At 40.0% G+C, this 19247-nt stretch overlaps 1 protein-coding gene across 1 annotated transcript in view; it reads right to left on the bottom strand.

The window, feature by feature from the left end:
- Positions 1-19247, bottom strand: part of rftn1b (raftlin, lipid raft linker 1b) — an 85718-nt gene that overhangs the window by 49935 nt on the left and 16536 nt on the right. The window contains exon 3 of the mRNA XM_028425385.1: positions 456-633. Coding sequence (XP_028281186.1) covers positions 456-633 — 178 coding nt within the window. The remainder of the gene's footprint in view (positions 1-455; positions 634-19247) is intronic.

Genomic DNA, 19247 nt, shown 5'->3' with positions numbered 1-19247 from the left:
TTGGGCCATGGCACTTGTTGTCACCAGAGAATTGAAAGAGCCAACATGGCAGATGTTGTGATGCGGAAACAACATGGAAAGGTTGTATGACTTATAATAAAACCCACACTATGAATATATATGAATATAGTCATTACAGAGACCTTAGTGTCAGTGATCAGCCAGCAAGCATTGTATATTTGAGGATGATCCCACAAATATTGTTTTATATAATGGCATGAATTATGGTACATTTGTGATTTCAACATACTTTCTTAGAAACTATAATCACTTCATCATAGTGTGCTGACTAAGGTCCTATTCTCAGTAGGGTGGTTAAGATGCCTGAGGCCCAAAAGAGGTGACTGCCTCAGGGTCAACCTGTTTTGCTTGGATTATTTTTTTTTTGTAGAACTGCACATATGGATTTGATTTGAAACAACATATTATTGCAGATATTTTGTACAAGCTCTTACCCATCATTGAGTTGGACAAGTATGGCCCGGTAGAGCTGGTGCTGTGGGCTGTTGGACTCTGGACCACAGGGATGGATGAACGGGTGCACAGCTGACAGAACGAAGCCCTGCTGGTAAAGCTCCTGCAGTTGACCTGGTAGCTCTCGCACTGATGAGAGGTGCAGCGTGGAGGTCCCACCTGAGAGACACCAAGGCAGAATGTGTGACGAAACCATTTGAATGAGAAGAACAGCTAATGTGGGTGTTTGCAGGTGCTATTCAGATTAGATTAGATTAGATTAGACTCGACTTTATTGTCATTGCACATGTTCAAGTACAATGCAACAAAACATAGTTTGGCATCTAACTAGAAATGCAACAAGCAGTAAGTGCAAGATAAACAGTGAATCTACAGTATGTACAGGGTATGTATATGCTATACATGATGATGTATAGATGTCTATGCTACAGATATACTATAAACATGATATACAGATGGTTGTCATGCTATACAGAGTTAAGTACTATGAACTACTGAACAGATGGATATGAGCCTTAAATATGCATCCAGTGTAGGTGGAAATTATAAACATAATCTACAAATGATATTTACAGATGTTATATTAAGCTATAAATCACTAGAGCAATGGACATTATAGTGCATACAACGATGATCAGTAGATTACTTATGTTAACAGTGAAATAGAAAAACTAGTGCAACATTCAGTACACATAGTATTTAGTCAGGTTAGGGTGGTGTATTTTAAGTGACCACTTGGCTCTAAATATGATTCAGCTCCCACAGACCTCCATGTTAAAATGTCCAACTTTATAGCAGAAATAAACATAATTACAGCCTGATACAAAATGGTATTCATAGATAAATTCCCCATTTATGACAATGCAGATGGAAAGGAATTTTATACAACTCACCAAACTGTGCAAGTTATGTAGAACTAGAGCATGAATACTTGTGACAGGGTGATGCTGTCTCAGATTGCAAGCTTCCTGCTTTGTTGGCCAACTAGTAAGTAAAGTGGAGTTAGCATTGCCAAAATGGTGACGTATGCTGTATGGCTGACATAAACTGGTGATGGGGGGCAGAATAAAAGCTGTTCATACAGACTGTCAACACAAACTGTTTTACAACAATTTTATGTTTCAAATCAAATTTGTCCCATATATAGTAGGACAACCCCAAAACAACATATTTAACACATACTAGACACAACCACAGATGGGAGCCAGAAATCTGGACACATTCTGTTGGTGAGGACAGAACACACCTGTTCTTTGCTCCCTGACTCCTACTATACACACTCCGTTTGCATTCAGTGTAAAAACCCCATTCCAGTGTTTATACAGTACACGTAATTGATTAATGTGATAAAATATTTTCTACTGCAGCATTTGGAGATATTTCTGTCTACTGTCGCAAATGATGGAAATGATAGTCCATTGTCACACCAGTTCATTTATTTCGTCTGTGAGCTCTATCATTGGAGAGAGGTTCCAGTTAAACTAGACTTGCATCACTATAGAGATGGAGTTCAGATGCTGAGACTGATAAAGTTTGGCAATTAGCTTTTGGCTCCACCCTGCAGTCTAGCTATTAATTAGATTGGAGCAAAATCCAGACTATATCAACGTACCTTTCTAGGTTCTGTCACTTATTTTGATAAACTTAACTGTCCACAAGTGGAGCAGACAGACAGGGCTCTGATAATAATGAACTGTTATCGCCCAGCAGCCACATTTTTACAAATTTAGGGATACATTTGCTGCTAAAATCTCCTTCTCAGCATTATTTTCTCAGGGGTACAGAAACTCACAGCCATCAGCTGCTGGCTGATGGCTTCGTTCAGGGAGCCACCAGCTGTGTTCCAAAAAGTCACACAGCATCTGACAGGCAGCACCAGCCAATCAGGATGCATAGTAATAAGATTCAGGAGAGGGATTCAGGTTCAGGAATGGAAGCAATTTGATTAGAAAACAGAATTTAATGGAGGCAGAACTATGATCGAGATAGGGAATGGATCTCGGCAGTATGCACTCAATGTTGCAATATTTCATGCAAGCCAAACAGCTGGGGCATATGTTGAGTGCCAGGACAAAGAGCTGGATGCAGAATGAGAGAGTAAGCAGAGGAGGGGAGGTAGGGAGACAGAGGATGGTTGTCTGTACAAGCTGTCACAAGACGTGGGAAATGCAGCTATGGCTAATTAGAGTCAATGAGACTATACAGAACGAAAGGTTTAGATCCATGGGAAAAGTCAATGTGTCACAGTGCAATGGGAGGTCAGGTAGAGGGTAAGTAGAGGCGGGGCAGGCTGATGGCAGTTTGGTCTCAGGTAGTGAAGATAAACAAAACACAGTAGCCTAGTAGAGTCAATGATACAATTATTTGAGGGTGTATTATGATATAATTATTGGTAGTAATGCTATGATAATGACAATTATTCAGTACATTTGAAAAATGATCCATGCTCCAACTCAGCCTGTGTAAATTTTCTTTCCGACAGTGCAACATGAGGGCATCAAGGGCCAAACTTAGTCCAGTCAGTCACCCATATTTAAATCTGTCACACAGACTGTCCTTAACAAAATAGTTAGTGATTTATGCTGCTATCATTAGATTATATTTGCTTGCTGCTGAGGAAAACATGATAATGGCACACTCCACTATTGTGTCTGGTCCACTAGACAAGTGCTGCATCTGAATTCCATACCACATATTACCTGTGCTGTATGTACAATACATGTTAATGATACACTATGCTGTTTTTGTATTCATGGTATAAAGATGCAAAAAGCTCTTGTTGAAGGGTGGAGGAGATGTGCCTCCAACCCACAGCACACCTTCATCCAGGAGTCCCACAGTTGCATTTACCCTTTATTTTCCACTCATAGTTGGTGGTGTTAAACACAATTTCCCCAGTATTGTACTAGAACAAAATGTATTGCAGGCACGAATCACAATTCCAACTGTAATGCATTTGTTCATAAAAAAAAAAAAAATGTGACTTATGTGACGCATTATGGGATGACACGGGTTGGATATCCAGTAAAATCCCTTCACTTCAAAATGTGTATATGCAATGTAGGATAGAATTAGCTTGCACATCATAACATCTGCAAAAGAGGAAAAGGAGATTTTTGGAATAACGTACTGCCAGGACTCAGCTCCTGTGTTGTAGATGCAGAACTGAATCGGTCTGAGTCACAGTTCTTTCCTTCTGGCTTCAGATCCAGGGTTCATTGTTAAACCACCAAAGTAGGAGAAGGGAAGGGAAAAGTCATATGCTGTTCCCTGAGGGAAAGTGAGTGCTTTGGCTAAAAATATTCCCCCAAATTTCTCAATCACACTCTGTCCTACTGTGCCATAATGCAAGAGCTTTAGAAGTTAAAAGGCATGGAGGAATTAACACAAAGAAATAGGCCGCCACTGCAAACGGGTGAATGCTCCCCCCACTCTCTCTCTCTGCCTTCCTCCACCGCTGGCTGCCTTTGGAAATGGAATTAATCCCTCTGTGATCTGTGATTTTGTGTTTTCTTTGCTTTCCTTTTCATTTCAGTAGGACATGAACACCCTGTCCTTTCCCTAGAGGGATTCCAACACGTGTCTATGCAGTCCACAGGGTGGTAGATATGTGGGAAATGGAACTGTTTGCCTGCTGTCTCATCCCCTTAGTGGAGATGTAAATAAGAAAGGGTTTCAATTAGGGAGTATGAACATAGCCACTGGCGACTTAATTGTCTTTAATCACTGTGTGAGCTGCTAATAATCTCATCCAGAGGTCTTTAAATGAACAGACATACTCCACATGTATTTATCAAGCCTAAATTTATTTATCATGCTGTCCCCTGATGCTGTACTAAGTGTAGCACACTGTTAGGTTTTTCTGAATCTCTTACTGTTCCAAGGATGTTTGCCCTGCCATAAAATTGTGTTATCCTAGGAGAAGCACTTTGTTTTCACAGATGAGAGTAAATTAGTAGCTGTGACTGCCCGAGCAAGTGTCAATGTTACTTTGCGCTGTAAACACTCAGGCCTTTTTTTGAAGGAGCCTGTGGTCGATCAGAGCAAATCTGGTAAACCATAGAACTGGCAGCCAATTACTTCATTCCATCTTTGTGTTTATGCTGGAAGAAAAAAATCTCACAGATATCAACAAAGAAGAGCCCTAAAACTCACAGGAACAAATCGCTTCATGACAAGTAATCAGTTAAAAAAGGGGGACTTCTGGCTGACAACTAAGAAATTCGTTTACTGCAAAACTGTGTTGAGTGCAAAGCCGTCAAACAGACGCTGCTGTTAAACACAGAGGAGGAAACAATGTGGGGTGGTGTTGTGTATGTATGAATGTATGACAAGCGGGTGATGGCTGTGTCTTCTGAGACACAATTGTTTTCTCAGTTTGTGTTGATGACAGTTCAGAAGCCAAACTAACTCTCATGTTGTATTAATTGGTTTTGTCAAAGCTACTGATGACCTAATCCACATATACCAATAGTGGAACTTTAACAAACACATTTAGCCATAATATATGTCAAATATATTAAAGTAGCTTTCATACTGAGTTACAAATTAACACAATAATATTGGAATATTGGTACCTTGAAGGGGAAACGGTGTGTGTATGTGTGCGTGCACGTTGGCACATTCAGTTCAAAGTGAAGATGTAAAAACATGCAGTTTGAATATGCATGCAATGCATAAGAGAGTTCACTTGGGGAGCAGAATAAATATACAACCGTTCCACACATAGATACATATGTTAATCTGACTCTTCACTTGGAATTCACAGCTGGCCTCATTTCATATACCTAATGCCTGGATGAAGGGGCTCAGGCCACTGCTCTATATAAATTATATAGAGCACATGGTATCACACTGCACACCTCCCTCCACCCTCTGTGACTGATTACATTATGATTTGACAGTAAGGGGCATAATGTGAAATAAAACTTCTTAGAGTTTCATAATATTTGAGCCATCAGATTTACAGTAACACACGTTGGTTGTAAGTTTCTTGGTTCACCAAAGACGCATGATGTTTATATGTATAGTTATGACACATTTTTCCCTGGCTCTTGTCAATGTACCCTTGAGCATGGTGGTGAACAAGTGCAGTCTCTGTATTGAGTAAGGTGCACAGTAAGAAGTTGTGTATGCTCAGTCAGCTTTCTGTGGATAATTCTCACTTTCCATGAATAATAAAAGAAGAAAAGGGGAAAAAATTGACTTGAATCCCTGCCTCTGACACCAGCTCACTTCCTCTCATAAACCCATCTGCCATGTAAGCACCTCTGAGCTGCAGCCTGCCACATTTCCATCACCTCCACATTTAAAAATAAATGAGTAAATATGAAATTAATAAGCTGAAAGACTGGAGCGCTGATGCTCTGCACACACATTCACCAGGCACCGCCTCTGGTTCGATCACATTTGCATGAGGGAGAAAATAGCCTGGAATATATTATCCACCCACTGCATCAGATTTTTGATCTGCCACATCTTTTATTTGGTAAAGTTGCCTTGCTACACCACAATAGAAGACACAAGATTTAACCAAGTCTAGTTCCTTCAGTGTGGGGCAGTGTCAATGCTTGTCATTCATTGTCATTTTATGCATCTTTCAACTCATTTGTGTTTTTAAAAATGTTCAAAAACCTGTTTTAACAGACAACTTTCCAAACCATAAGGTATATCTGATAAAAACTATAGAGATTCATAATACTTTCTTTAAAGTGTTGGGACCAAAACAGAACCAGGACAGTAAAACCATGATCGGGTGAGAAGGTGTTAACCAAGTGGCGACAACAACGTTTACCTGAGTGTTGCACTTTCTTATGTATGTATAGTCAAAGCCTTTTCTGACACTTTGTGTCAGGGTGAGCACTTACAGTTAACTGATGCTGTTCTGGATGAGAATTCCATTCTTAAAGCTGAGTAGTGCTGCTAAGCTTCCACTAACAATGACATGCTCACAGTTCAGGCTCAGGCCACCCTGAGCAACCTTTGAGGTCTTCCAGCTCAGATCGGTTGCTGGTTTTCTAGTATTTCAGCAACTACAGTTGATGAATCTGTACGTCCTTTTTTGTAAAGTTCATGTGGTATGTTTTGCTGTCCATTCCAGTCCATTCCAGGGAATATTGTAAATAGAGGCTCCTTAATAAAATTAACAAGCTAGCTTTAAATAGAGTGATTTTTATTTTTTGTTTCATATGCCACCACCTGCATTTTGCTGTCCACAAAGCTGCCAGGGTCCCATCAATGCTTATAGAGTGGGATGTAAATAGCAAATTTCGCAAAAAGAAAAATGCAGACATAAGTACCGTTAGCTTAGCCTAGCGTAGTCATAGAGTTCAGTCTATCCAACTAGCATGTAATGAGCAACGATGGGCAAAACAACACACTTTCTTTTTCATTTTATGCTCATCTGGTATTTCCAGAGTTTTAAAAGTAGAAAAAACCTCAACAATGTGAACCAAACCGAACCGAAAACCGTGACCTCAGAACTGTGATATGAAATGAACAATGGATTTGGTGAACCGTTCCACCCCTAGCTCTTGGGTGGCTAGTCTAAACTAGCTGTATTGCATAATGACACCTTTGTCCTTGCTGTCAGCAACACTGTGCTATGTCATCTGTAAGTTTGTAATTGTATACATAAGAGTATATGATGACACTCAATCGTTGCTCCCACTATATCAAGGTGGGCTGGGTTTTACGACTTGACTTGAATTATTTCCTTTTCTAACATTTTGCAGTGGCTCAGCCTATGTTTCTTGGACAGAAATAAAACCCTGATAGAACTATGCTTCATAATACAGTCTTATTTAAAGATATGCAACATGAATACACTGTAAATGGCCTTGCTATTCTCTATGTGAAGTAGACATATCGTTATTCAGTGTCCAATTAGAATGGCCTTAGTCTCCTCAGGAGCCCTCCACTCCTGTGAGGACCACCTGCAGAACCCTAGCTCCGTCTCAGCAGCCTGCCTTAAGTCATTAGCCTTCATACAGGCTCAAAATGGAAATGGCAGTAACTCCTCTGTCCACCACCTCCTTTATTTTGCCTCTGCTCTACCTCAGCTCTGATTTGTCTAACCCTGCTGCCAGGAGGGGGAAGTTTCTCTGCTTGGCTCACTGCACATTTAACCTATTTTTCTGCCTCTGTTCTCAGCGGGGAAGCTGCCCCATTCCCATCCACTCTGCCTCTTTCTCTTTATATATCGTTTTAACACTACTGTTCTTTGCTACTGCCTCCCAACATTACAAAAACTGCATTTATTCCCCACTGTGTTGAGGACAGCACAATCTTTGAAAGGTCTCCTCTGCTCTTACAGTCTTTTCCTGTCCTTAGTGTCAAGACAGTGTAGCACATCAGCATGAGGTATTAGAGCTGTGGCTATTGGCAGTTCATTCTATTACCTTCAAAAAATCACTGCTGTTGTCTTTCTGGGGAGGACAGCCTGAGATTGACAGATGATACCGTACTGGAATGGAATGTTTAAATCTAGAGTTTAAGTAAAAGATAAATACATACTATTCAATTGGATTACACAAAGTTTGGGTTAGAGCCTGTGGGCCTTTCTGTTAGGTATTCCTAAAGCCAGTGTTGGTAGTGGTAGCCAATATTGCTTACTTTCCTTAACATGTCAGTGTCTTTACATTGCAAGAGCAAAAAAAAGGCTTTAAACAGGACTGAAAAAGTTGTTGCTGTTTTCCTATAAAAACTGGTAATCCAATAACATGCTTGGATTTTGGCCTAAAATGTATTGCATTGCTAATGCTAAAACCTGATCACATTATTAGTATATCCTCAGATATGTGTTGCTGTTACACAACAGTAATCATGTTTTTATTATTATTGTTGTTGTTGTTGTTAACACAATGACAATATTAACTGTTTTCCAACAGATTATCTACAACCATTGATGTCAGACATGGAAATACTGCCAAGCTCAACATCTGCCATGGGTGCTATGTTATTAGATGCTGTTCATAGTCATCCAGGAGTCACATCATCAGAAGCATTCAGCAAACTCCAAAACCATCAGTATGCTGTGCTAAGGTTTATTCTGATGCTGCTTTCATTGTTGCAGAAGACTTCAACCACCACCTATGGACCCAAAATACTTTCAGCATTACCACATTAGTTCAGAACACCCTTGACCATATCTGCAGCAATATCTGTGATGCAAATGAAGCTGCACATCGCTCAGGCTATATCTCATGCAAACAAATCCAATTATTAAACAAGTTCAGCTCAGTTCTCCTGGAAACTGAGAACATCATGCACACTCATTCTCACAGACAGACAAGCTTGTGTTTAAATCTGCAGCTACACTGGAGGACTCCTCCATTCACACATTGGAGTATACTGAATATGTGACTGGGTATATTAACACCTGTGCTGACAACACTGTCCCACCATTCAAGTCAGGGAGTTTACAAACCAAACGCCCTGGTAGGCCACGCGCCTGATCCCTTGCTTTTTGGAATAAGGTGAAGTACAAAACAACAAAGTAAAAGACTGACAAAAACCTTCAAAAACATTTTTATATATCGCTTTTTTACACTGTAATGGGTGACGGCTGTAATCTCATTGCACATGTGTATAGTGACAATAAAAGGCATTCTTCTTCTTCAAGAGCTAAAAAGTACTGCAAGGGGATGCAGAGGCACTCAAAGAAGCACAACAGAGAATAAAAGTGGGCATAAGGAGGGCAAAATGGGACTGTGCTTTGAAAATAGGTTTTGAAATGACTCTAGCAGCATGTGGAAATCCATCAAGTACATTACAGACTACAAGGGAAAAGGTGAACTTGTTGCAAGAACAACAACCTGGTCCTGAACTTCAAGAAAATACTGAAAACAGATTTTCCCATATGCTGTGAGAAAATGAACAGTCGAGTCCTGTTCAGTCATTTGGAAGACGTCATTGACTAATTTCAGGACATTTACATAGGTCAAAACTTCACCTGGACCCTTAACACCATGCAATGTGTACATTACTACCCCAGGCAGGGTGGAGCTGCCCTAAGGAGTTCCCACTTTCAAATATTATATTATTTGAAAATAAATGACAAATTACAGGTATTCTACAAGTTGCACATCTTGAAAGGCTCCAGGTAGACTTGATATTTCTGTTGTGTGTAATACAAAGCCATAAGGATTAATTGTCTGATAAACACTTGAATCATTTGTCTTATGTGGATGGATTGCTGTCCATTACATCTTTGCAGGGTGTAAAATGCAATGACCTCTGAGTCTTCCCACCATTTTTGCCTCTGTAAGTCTCTTCTCTCTTTCTCTTCCCCATCTCTCTAAGGTCCAGGATGCTGTCATTAGCAGTCACAGCTCAGAGTGCAGCTCGTTGGAGCCCTGGGGCCAAAGCTTTGTGCCTTAATTACCCACCTAATGAGTCACCGGGAAAGTCACTGGGCCTGCTGGTGCCTCAAACGCACACACACTTACTATATTCACTTTATTCCCCCTTGACTTATGTGCCTAATCACTCATTTGCTCGTTGCCACACACTCGCACACTTTAGTTTGTACCATCCACCGAACAACTGCAGTTGCACTCCTTTATATTTATTTTTTTTAACCTTCATGCACTGCATATCAGCCACATCTTACAATATACTGTTTCTATGTCTACACTTTAGGGCTGTAATCTCCCAGTCGACTGGTCGATTTATTAGTCGATTGGTTCTGGCTCGACCAAAAATCCACATTCACCTTTTCTATTAAAAATGAGCCATTGTGTGTGTTTCTTTCCATTTTTCCATTTATTGGCACTACCCCTTGTGAAATTGGTGATTAAAGGGTTAAAGTCCTTGGGGAAAATGATTGTTTTACTACTTTTGATCAGAGCTGAAGTTAATTAAAAGGTCTATGCAAAAAAATATGAAAAAAATATTTATCGGACGTTTTTGTCCCGAACAACAAGAAAGGGGGTAAAATTTGCCCACAGTGTATTATTGACCTCATATTAACAAAATGTTTGTAAAATTAAGCTTATTCAGCAAAAGTGATTCAATTTGCCCAGATATAGACAAAGTTATGGTCAAATTAAACAGAAAAATGTTAAGTATATATTTTGCTGGTTATTTGTACTTTTACTTAAGTACCAAGCTTCAGTACTTCCTCCACCACTAAACAAGACAAAAACAAATGTCTAAATATTCCTCAACAGGTTATGTGCTGATATCACAAGATGAGGATATATTTTTGGTAAATCCAGAGCTATAATACTGCGCAGAGCCAACAGACTCGAGTGTGTAAATAATTTCAGCGCAAAATAATCAGGTCAAAATGATGTAATAATAAACAAAGAAATTACTAGTTTTTGTAGTCTTTATGTTACCTATAATTTGTTATTATATTTGTAGCAACCCCTTGGATCCCAGAGAGAGAGTCTCGACAGGTGCTCTAGGTTTCCTTTATTTTATTCGCAGCAGCATCAGCTTTACAGAAATCCTTTCCTTCTTACACCGTAGCAGCGTGAAAACTGCATTCAAAATATACAAACATTTCACAATACAGTTCCTAACAAATACAAACTCCTTATTACGTTAAACAAAAATAAAATGCCAAACCTTCATACACACAGCAATGCATTTCATAAATACAAGACACTAATGATGAGTAAAACAAACATGCCTCGCTGTGCTCACCAAGGAATGCAAATGTCTAATACGATGATCCTTTTATTCTGTTACTAAAACAGGCATCAAAGTTTACTTCTATTGTGCAAATGAGACTTACAACTTGGAGACAGGTTCAAAGAACCCAGGCCCAAACAAAGCAGTTTCCTAATGATAACACCTGCGGGTTGCACTTAAAGCTCTCCACCTGTGCAAGCTACGGTGTCACTCACAGGCCAAAATTCAATACTACAGACACACACAAAGATAAATTAGACATATTTATAATTTGCTCAAAAAACAAACATACAGGGACTATTGTGGTCCTTTACAATATTATTACGTAGTCAGGAAGCACAGAGGAGCGATACAGCTCCAGGGATGAGCAGCTTTATTCTCTTATTCTTCGCGCTGTACATGAACTTAATTAATTAACAAATCTCTCCTCTCTGCCAACCTTCTCTTGTTCTCTCACACTCCTACACACATAGCTACAAACACCGTCATGGGTACGTGCACACAGCTACACACACGTCTCTTAATGAGACATATGCCACTATTATACACCCAACCCGCGATTAGTCGATTTTTAGTCGATTTTTAGTCGACCAAGACTTATTTTGGTTGATTACAGCCCTACTATACTTAAACACATCACCTTCCTCCTGTTTGACTTGGTAAAGAACAGCCCATCTAAGGAGCTGGACAAATAGCCCAATTACTGTCAGAATAAATCTTATTACCCACACTTGTCCATTAAAATCTAATGATTGATGTGATGTTCTCACTGAGACTGAGAATTTTCATCAACTTAGAGGTATTTTTCCACCAAATGTTCATCACCCAAACAAGCTGCTTTTAGATTCAGCAAGCCTGAAAACTGAAATGACAAAAATGAATACATTGTTTTGATTGCTGCCCAGTACAGTACTAACTAACTAACAGAGGTGATAGTTGAAATGATACCCACACACGCACAAAGGACACATGCTCTGCCAGTATCTTCACACCTCCGGTGCTTTCCATCCACTGCACAGATTCTCACAGTAACGCTCAGAATGGGATCACACCTGCTTGTAAAGCAGAACAGTCTGGTCCTGTTTGCTTCCCAGATGCTGCAAGCAGACATGATGTCACTTGCTGTGCAAATAACGTGTGATAAATACATTCAGATTATTAGACCAGTTCAATGAAATACACCGAACAAAATATAAACACTTGTTATTGCTTTCATTTTTCATGAGCTGAACTCACCGATCTAAAATGTTTCTTATGTACACAAAAGGCCCATTTCTCTCAAATATTGTTCATAAATCTGTCTAAATCTGTGTTAGTGAGCACTTCTCCTTTACCTAGATAATCCATCCACCTCACAGGTGTGGCATATCAAGATTAGACAGCATGATAATTGCACAGGTGTGTTGTAGGCTGGCCACAATAAAAGGTCACTCTAAATCCCACAGTTTGTATTGGTCAGCACCCAAATCCTAATGTCTAAAACTGAGCAAATCTGAACAGCGTTGCTAAAAGAGGATGCACAAAAACAATTAGCTCGGATGGTAACCTTAATGCAATTTTAATTATTTTGCTCTCTTTGTCTAGAGCATTTAAGACAAATTTCTAAATGCATATGCATCCCTCAGTCTGTGTCCAGAGCCCCAGTGGAAGCTATTACTGAAGATGAGCAGAAAAGCAAGCCAGATTTATCCACTGTTCCCTTCACCAAATGACTGGAACACTGTATGCGAAGCTGCACAGCTAAATGAAAGGGCGCCTGATGTCTTGATGGGAGAAAAGTACCTATAATTTGTTCAGGTAGTAGAAAGGTTTTATATATTGCAAGAAAAAAAAGGTCTGCATCTTCTCCCTCTGGTTAATTCTCTTTCCCTTTCTCAAGTGTGCATCCATCAGTAGTCCTCAGGCTAACAGGAGGCCTCCTGAGTGCATTTTGTCCGCTCGGCGCCACCTCCTCTGCTGACAGCCCTCAGTTGCTTGGAAACGGCTTGAGAGACAAGCTGTGTAAAAGAGCAGGTTGTTGATCAAAGTCAACGATGGCTCCACTGCTGCGATCTGAACAGCACACCGCTCAGGCGCCATGCCCCACTCTCATGTCTTGTTCTCTGCTAACTACTAGTTATGTGCTTTTTTTCCAAACAGTACAACCTGACATGAGGCTTTTGTCAGAAATCCCATCGTTTTCTGCTGAGACAAGCCAGCTTCTTCCATTAGCAATGCAAACAAGTGTAAATTAGAATATTTAAAACATGTAATGACTGTGGGTCATTACAGAACCCTGTAGGTCTGCCATTTGACGCTTTGTGATGTTGATTGTGGTGCTGAATTTGTTCTATACTCTGAATGTGGCAACTGAGACCAACACCTCGGCTGTTTAAAGAAACTTTACAGTGTGTCTGTACATAGCTGAAGAAAAAAATGAGTACACTGGACCATAACTTGGTTTCCCTGTTTTTGTCTTTAAATCAATCCTGTATTTTCTGGTGATTCTGGGTTTTGGGTTTTTCATGGTGTGTTCTCCAGTGTTTCTGGCTGTCTGTCATATGCTATGTTGCTTGCTATCTTAATACCACGATTCTCAGTTAACTTTTTACCCTAGTTCAAGTCCTTTCTTTACTTTATGCTGAGTGAAGTTTATGTCTAGTGCTGTTTCTGTTGCTTGGTTTGGGCTGCTCTAAATAAACCCTTTTGGGGAACACTGCCTCTCTGCCTGCGCCCGAGTCCTCTCTTCACCAAACCCTGATATATTTCACAAAACACAACCACATTAGGGACAACACTTGTTGTTTCTGAGTGGACAGAACCTGAGCTAAGATATAAGCGTATGTGATTGGTTGTTTTGCTGCCAGTCAAGAAATTACACTTGGCGAATGGTCAGCTACACAGCAGTGTAGACACTGTGATGTGCTTTGACACAAACAAAACAGAACAGAAAACATGTACTGTCCACCTTATTGGACAGTACATTATTATTCATTTACTGTAAATAATTTGGTCTTAGTTCATTTATACCAGAAACGTATGGTGGAGGGGCAGAACATTTAAATGCCCCCTAGACTTAGGTAAGTGAACAGACTTTTGTGTGGTCTCTGACAGCACAACTGCTACCTTAACAAGGTGCCGTCAGTATGTGTGTGTCTGTGTGTGCATATTGGGGCGAACTCTGTGGTCTTCGATACAGAGAGCTGAGATGGGGTAGATGTGCTGTAGGATTTTTTTTTACATGTAAAATATGTGCCGTGGCTCACTAAAGGTTGGGAAACACTGCATTATACATGTCCTCTTTCTCCTCTTCTGTAATAATGCCATATCGCCCTTCATTCTTTCTAACATGGTTTAACACTCATGCACAGATACAGTTGAGTAGAAACAGGAAATGACGTTACCCTATCGGGTTCTGTCCAATCAGAAACACTAAGAGTAGTTCCTACGCCTTCCTATCTGTTGCTGTGTTTTCTGAAATGACCTTCAGGGACAATGTAAATGAGGGTCTAACCAGAGCTGCCATCCAGCGGACGGTCCAGTATATCCAAGACAGTTCCTGTTGAACCTTTTGTCAAAATGTTGTTTTTCCTTGCTTTAACTGCCAGCTTAGGGGACAGACTTTCTCTAAAGTGCCTAAAGACAATTTTGATTTTAAAAGGTGCTACACTAAAGCACTAAACCGGATTACATAGCTGGAGAAATAAACTGATTAGGAAACTTGTCTCCTGTACCTATTGTATGACCTGACCACATCTGTCACATCTACTATATACTAAGAAGTAGTCTGGTTTCAGTGGATGTGAGTCAGATTTCCAGGGGCCATTATGAAGATGCAGAAATATACCTCTGTATGCATTTGGGTAGAATTATAACCTAGACAGACGATGCATTTCACATATGCAAAACAAAAGACATCCAAACTAGTGTGCAGTGGAGTAGGTACACTGGTGAGTTACTGAGTTTATTTTCTGTTAATTCCTTGTCAGACAGTGAAGTAACAACTTTTGTGCACATCAGGCCCCAGGCCCTTAACATTCCTCTAGCTCACCCATCTGCCATCAGAGCTGTGCTTGCCTCCTCCATTTCTACAGAGCAACCCAGCATGTCACTTCAATCCTCTGCTAGCAGTAAGCCTGTCCAAAATGCCTGGCTGGGAGAGGTTTGTTGTGTCAGTGTAAAGAAGCGGGGAGCATGGTTGTGAGAGGGAGTGTCAGAGGTAGCTTTGGGATGTCACATTTTGCTGCTGGATGTGTTGTGATCTAGATTTGAAGAGGCTTAAAAATGTGTACATGCAGTAGCTGACGTGTCACACGCCCCCATCTCTTTCCTCTGTCCTCTCAGCTGTACTTTTACTACAATAGCTATAAGAGAAATTATGTCCTAGTGCCAGAGGACAGAAAGTTTATTAGTCAGTTGACACAGGTCAGGACAGAATAAAAGTCCACTTAAAAACAGCGGAAAGGAAGAATTAAGTATGAAACATGTAAACATTAAATATGTTTGTTTGGATGCCAGCAGCAAACTGTCCCACACAACACAAGGAATCAGTCTAAAAATAACAACAAAGAGTGAAATGGTTTTAGACTGACTGTAAAACTCTGGTAACCTGTTTGTTGAGGGCAGAGCAGTTTAAAGTTGGGAGGCTTCAGGCTTCTTCTGCTTCAAGTCTCACACCTCCCAATGTGTGCAGATAGAGAGGTGTGTGTGTGTGTGTGTGTGTGATGATCAAGCACACGATACTCTAGAGGCTATTGGTCATTCTCATCTTTGTGGCCTCGGGAAAGCAGGTCTTTAAAATGATCTTCCTGCTTATTGATGTTTCACTGCAGGGTCTTGTTAACAAAGGTCTCCTGAGACAGGCTCGTCTGGAGAAGGTTCCCTATGCTGCATTTCCGTTGATGACCCTTTTTTTATTCTGTGACTAATTTGTGACAAGAACGTAAATTTAAGTACTGACAACATAAATTAAACAACATCTCTGCTCATTGTGAACTACCGATTAAAAACATGATGAAAAAGATGATGCTCGCTGCCCGGACAACCTTGGTTACAACCATCCTCCCTCCCCTGATTGATTTACTTTAACCAGTTTATCATCACTTTTCTTCCACTCTCCCCATACATAAACACAAACACCTCTGTGGGCTCATTCACAAAGGCACATCCCCGCCGCGCGTGCACTCACTCACACACATCCACACACTGAGCTGCCTGGACTTCACATCAGAGCTAGACACAACCCTGGAATGCAAGCAATTTCCCCCCGGGATCAATAAAGTATTTCTGATTCTGATCCCACCACACTGTCATAGGATATATACATAAAGAACTTGTGAGGAATATGATTATATATATATATATCTATATATATATATTGCACTTTTTCCAACAGGCCTTAGACATAGTTTATTATGTTTAGTTTAGTTTAATATGGTACATTCTTAGTTTAAATGACTATAGGCATGCTTACAATGCAGTGTTTACTATATTACAATATTTTGCAAAATTTATTACAGTATAATGAACTGTCAAATTGCTTAAAACGACTAAAGTGAGACTAAAACTAAAACTGAAAATGTGACTTTACATAAATCTTTCAGTCTCTGGCAGGTGACTGAGACTAGAATGAAAATGACAGATTCTTGTTAAATTTAACACTGATCTCTTGTCTGTTTATGGAACCAGTGCAGGTTGTATTTGACACCTCATATTTTATCCTTGACATTTTATATGCTTATCTAATGCCATGACATTTATTTCCTTGCAGAGTTAATTGAATTTCTTGCCAATATCTTGTATTAATGATAGGTCAGTTGGACCAAAGTCCTGCTGCTCTCAAGTCCTAAAACTCTTTAAAATGTAATCTAAGTAAAATAAAATAAATAAATAAAATAAAACAAAGATAATCTATGACAAAACCATCAACGTGTCCCCACTTTAGACTCAAATCATAATGACCGGATGTTTTTGTATTTACAAAAAAGGTCCTGTCTGTGTGGGATCACTGAGGTTCCCTCAAGTCTTTGTGCTAAACTAAGCACAAACTCAGGATTTACTGCTCTTTGGCTTTTATCTTTTGATAGATAAGCAGTCTGCCTAAAACATTTGCTCTTTAATAAATAAATCTATTATACTGCACAACATTGATCATATCAGCAGCAGAAAATAGCCACTGTAACTTGTAACATTCATTTTTTTTAGCCCCATTTTGTTCTATGGTGAAGTTTTTATGGTTGAAAGTTTTATAAATTCACTAACAAAAAAAATCTGCTTTAATCTTACATTACAAAACAATATATTAGACAATTAAGACTTACACTGGGCTGCACTGAAGGGACACTGGGAACCATACGCAGCGCTAATTCATCACCCAGCTTTTCTGGAAATAATTAATTCAAGATATAGCTGGAGACCCTGCTGAGCAACAGGTGGTCTCTATATATGAACCTGCATCCCACGGCTACTATTTGAATCTTCAGGAACAATGGTGGACCTGCAGAGCCAGACATCTGAGTGAAACATGAGACCTGACATCTGTAATTATGATGCAGAGGGCTTTCACATACAGCTTCTTTTTCATAATTAACCACCAACTGCACACTGTGCCACCTCTCTCTTTTGTCTATGATTATAACAATACGAAGTTTGCATCCAACACTCTGTTGATGTGTAGCTCAAAGCTTTTCTGTACGCATGTTTGTTCCATCCAAAAGAAAATCTGTATAGCTTGTTTTCATAGGCGTGCAGTGTGGGATTCTCAGCTGTGGCACCTGTTTCTCCCACTTGCTCGACTCTTGTCATTGTCTTATTGTCATTGAAGTAATCCTGAAAAAGTTAAAAAGCACATGAAAAATGTGAAATTTGTAGTTTGAGCAGGCGTAGCGTCCATTACTCATCTTATGTCCACTGGCCACATTGCTGGTGCAGGCGTTGTCCATTTACTACACACTTTCTAGTCATACTAAGTGGCATCAACACAGTCAAATATTCCAAATCTCTCCAAAAACTATGCCTCATGGAGTACATATGTGTGACATTACTGAGACTGATTTTCTTTCAAAGAAAACCTCTCACACTGCACAGATGACCAGTGCCACCAGTAGCTTCTACCTACAGTGTTTACACATATCATTAGTCATTATAAACTCTACCTAATCAGGGAGCTATCACCCTTCATCACAGAAGAATCAAGAATTATACATTCTTCTTGCAGCTGGGGATGATGAACTCTGATTGCTTTTCCCTGGTCTTTCTTCCGTGACTGCAAATTCATCAGGGTGACACATTGCTCTGTGTCCCATCTGAGTGTGAGTGCAATCAAACTGTAACATGCACGCAAATCGACCCCAATCAGCACCCTGTTTCTAAATGCACCCCTTGATGTGATGGGTTGAAAACACAAGCAGGTCTGAAGAATTTCCTTTTCCTTTGTGACGGTGTCTTCAGGCAAATTGCTATGTCCATACTGGAAAGAATAATATCACATGAAAGGTCTGTGAGGCCACTGTATACACAGCAAAGTGAAGCATGACTCACATGCTACTCTCATAAGCTTTGCAAATTCTCAATTTGGCTTTGGATTTCCATGGGTTTCTCACCACACTTGTCAGATACACTTAAAAAAAAGCCATTTTCCTTTTATTGATGCCTTGGGTCCTCGAGCCCTCACTGCAGGGCTGATCTCTGTGGTGTGGAGGGTCCAGCTGAAGGGATGGTTTATAAGAACCAGACGCACTGCTTCTGCCAATTCATTCTAACAAGAGAAAACTTCAAATGTGCTTTTGAAAAATGTCTGGCTTCCAAACCCTAATATGTCCCCGGAGAAAGGTTCAGACAACTTCAGAACATCTGAAAATCTCAGCTAGAGATGCCTAATGGAAGTAGGAATACATTTGGCACATAGAGAAACACAAACACAACTGTCTACCTCAGATATCCCTGCTTCTCATTAACAAAGTGAATCAAATGTTGAGTCAGAGAGCAAAATTCAACTGCAAGAATCATTCCTCATTTTCTGCCTGTTTTGGAGTACAGACTGAAGATTTTGACAGTTTTAAGCCCACTACTCTTGTGAATGTGTTTCCCCTTAAACTCTATATCGCCTTCCATCCATTCATCCATCCCTTCTCTTAACACACTTTATTATGTAC

The sequence above is a fragment of the Parambassis ranga genome, chromosome 16 (genome assembly GCF_900634625.1).
Source record: "Parambassis ranga chromosome 16, fParRan2.1, whole genome shotgun sequence".
NCBI lineage: Eukaryota > Metazoa > Chordata > Actinopteri > Ambassidae > Parambassis > Parambassis ranga.
Note: the sequence above shows the minus strand (reverse complement) of the source record. Positions and strands in the feature narration are given on the sequence as shown.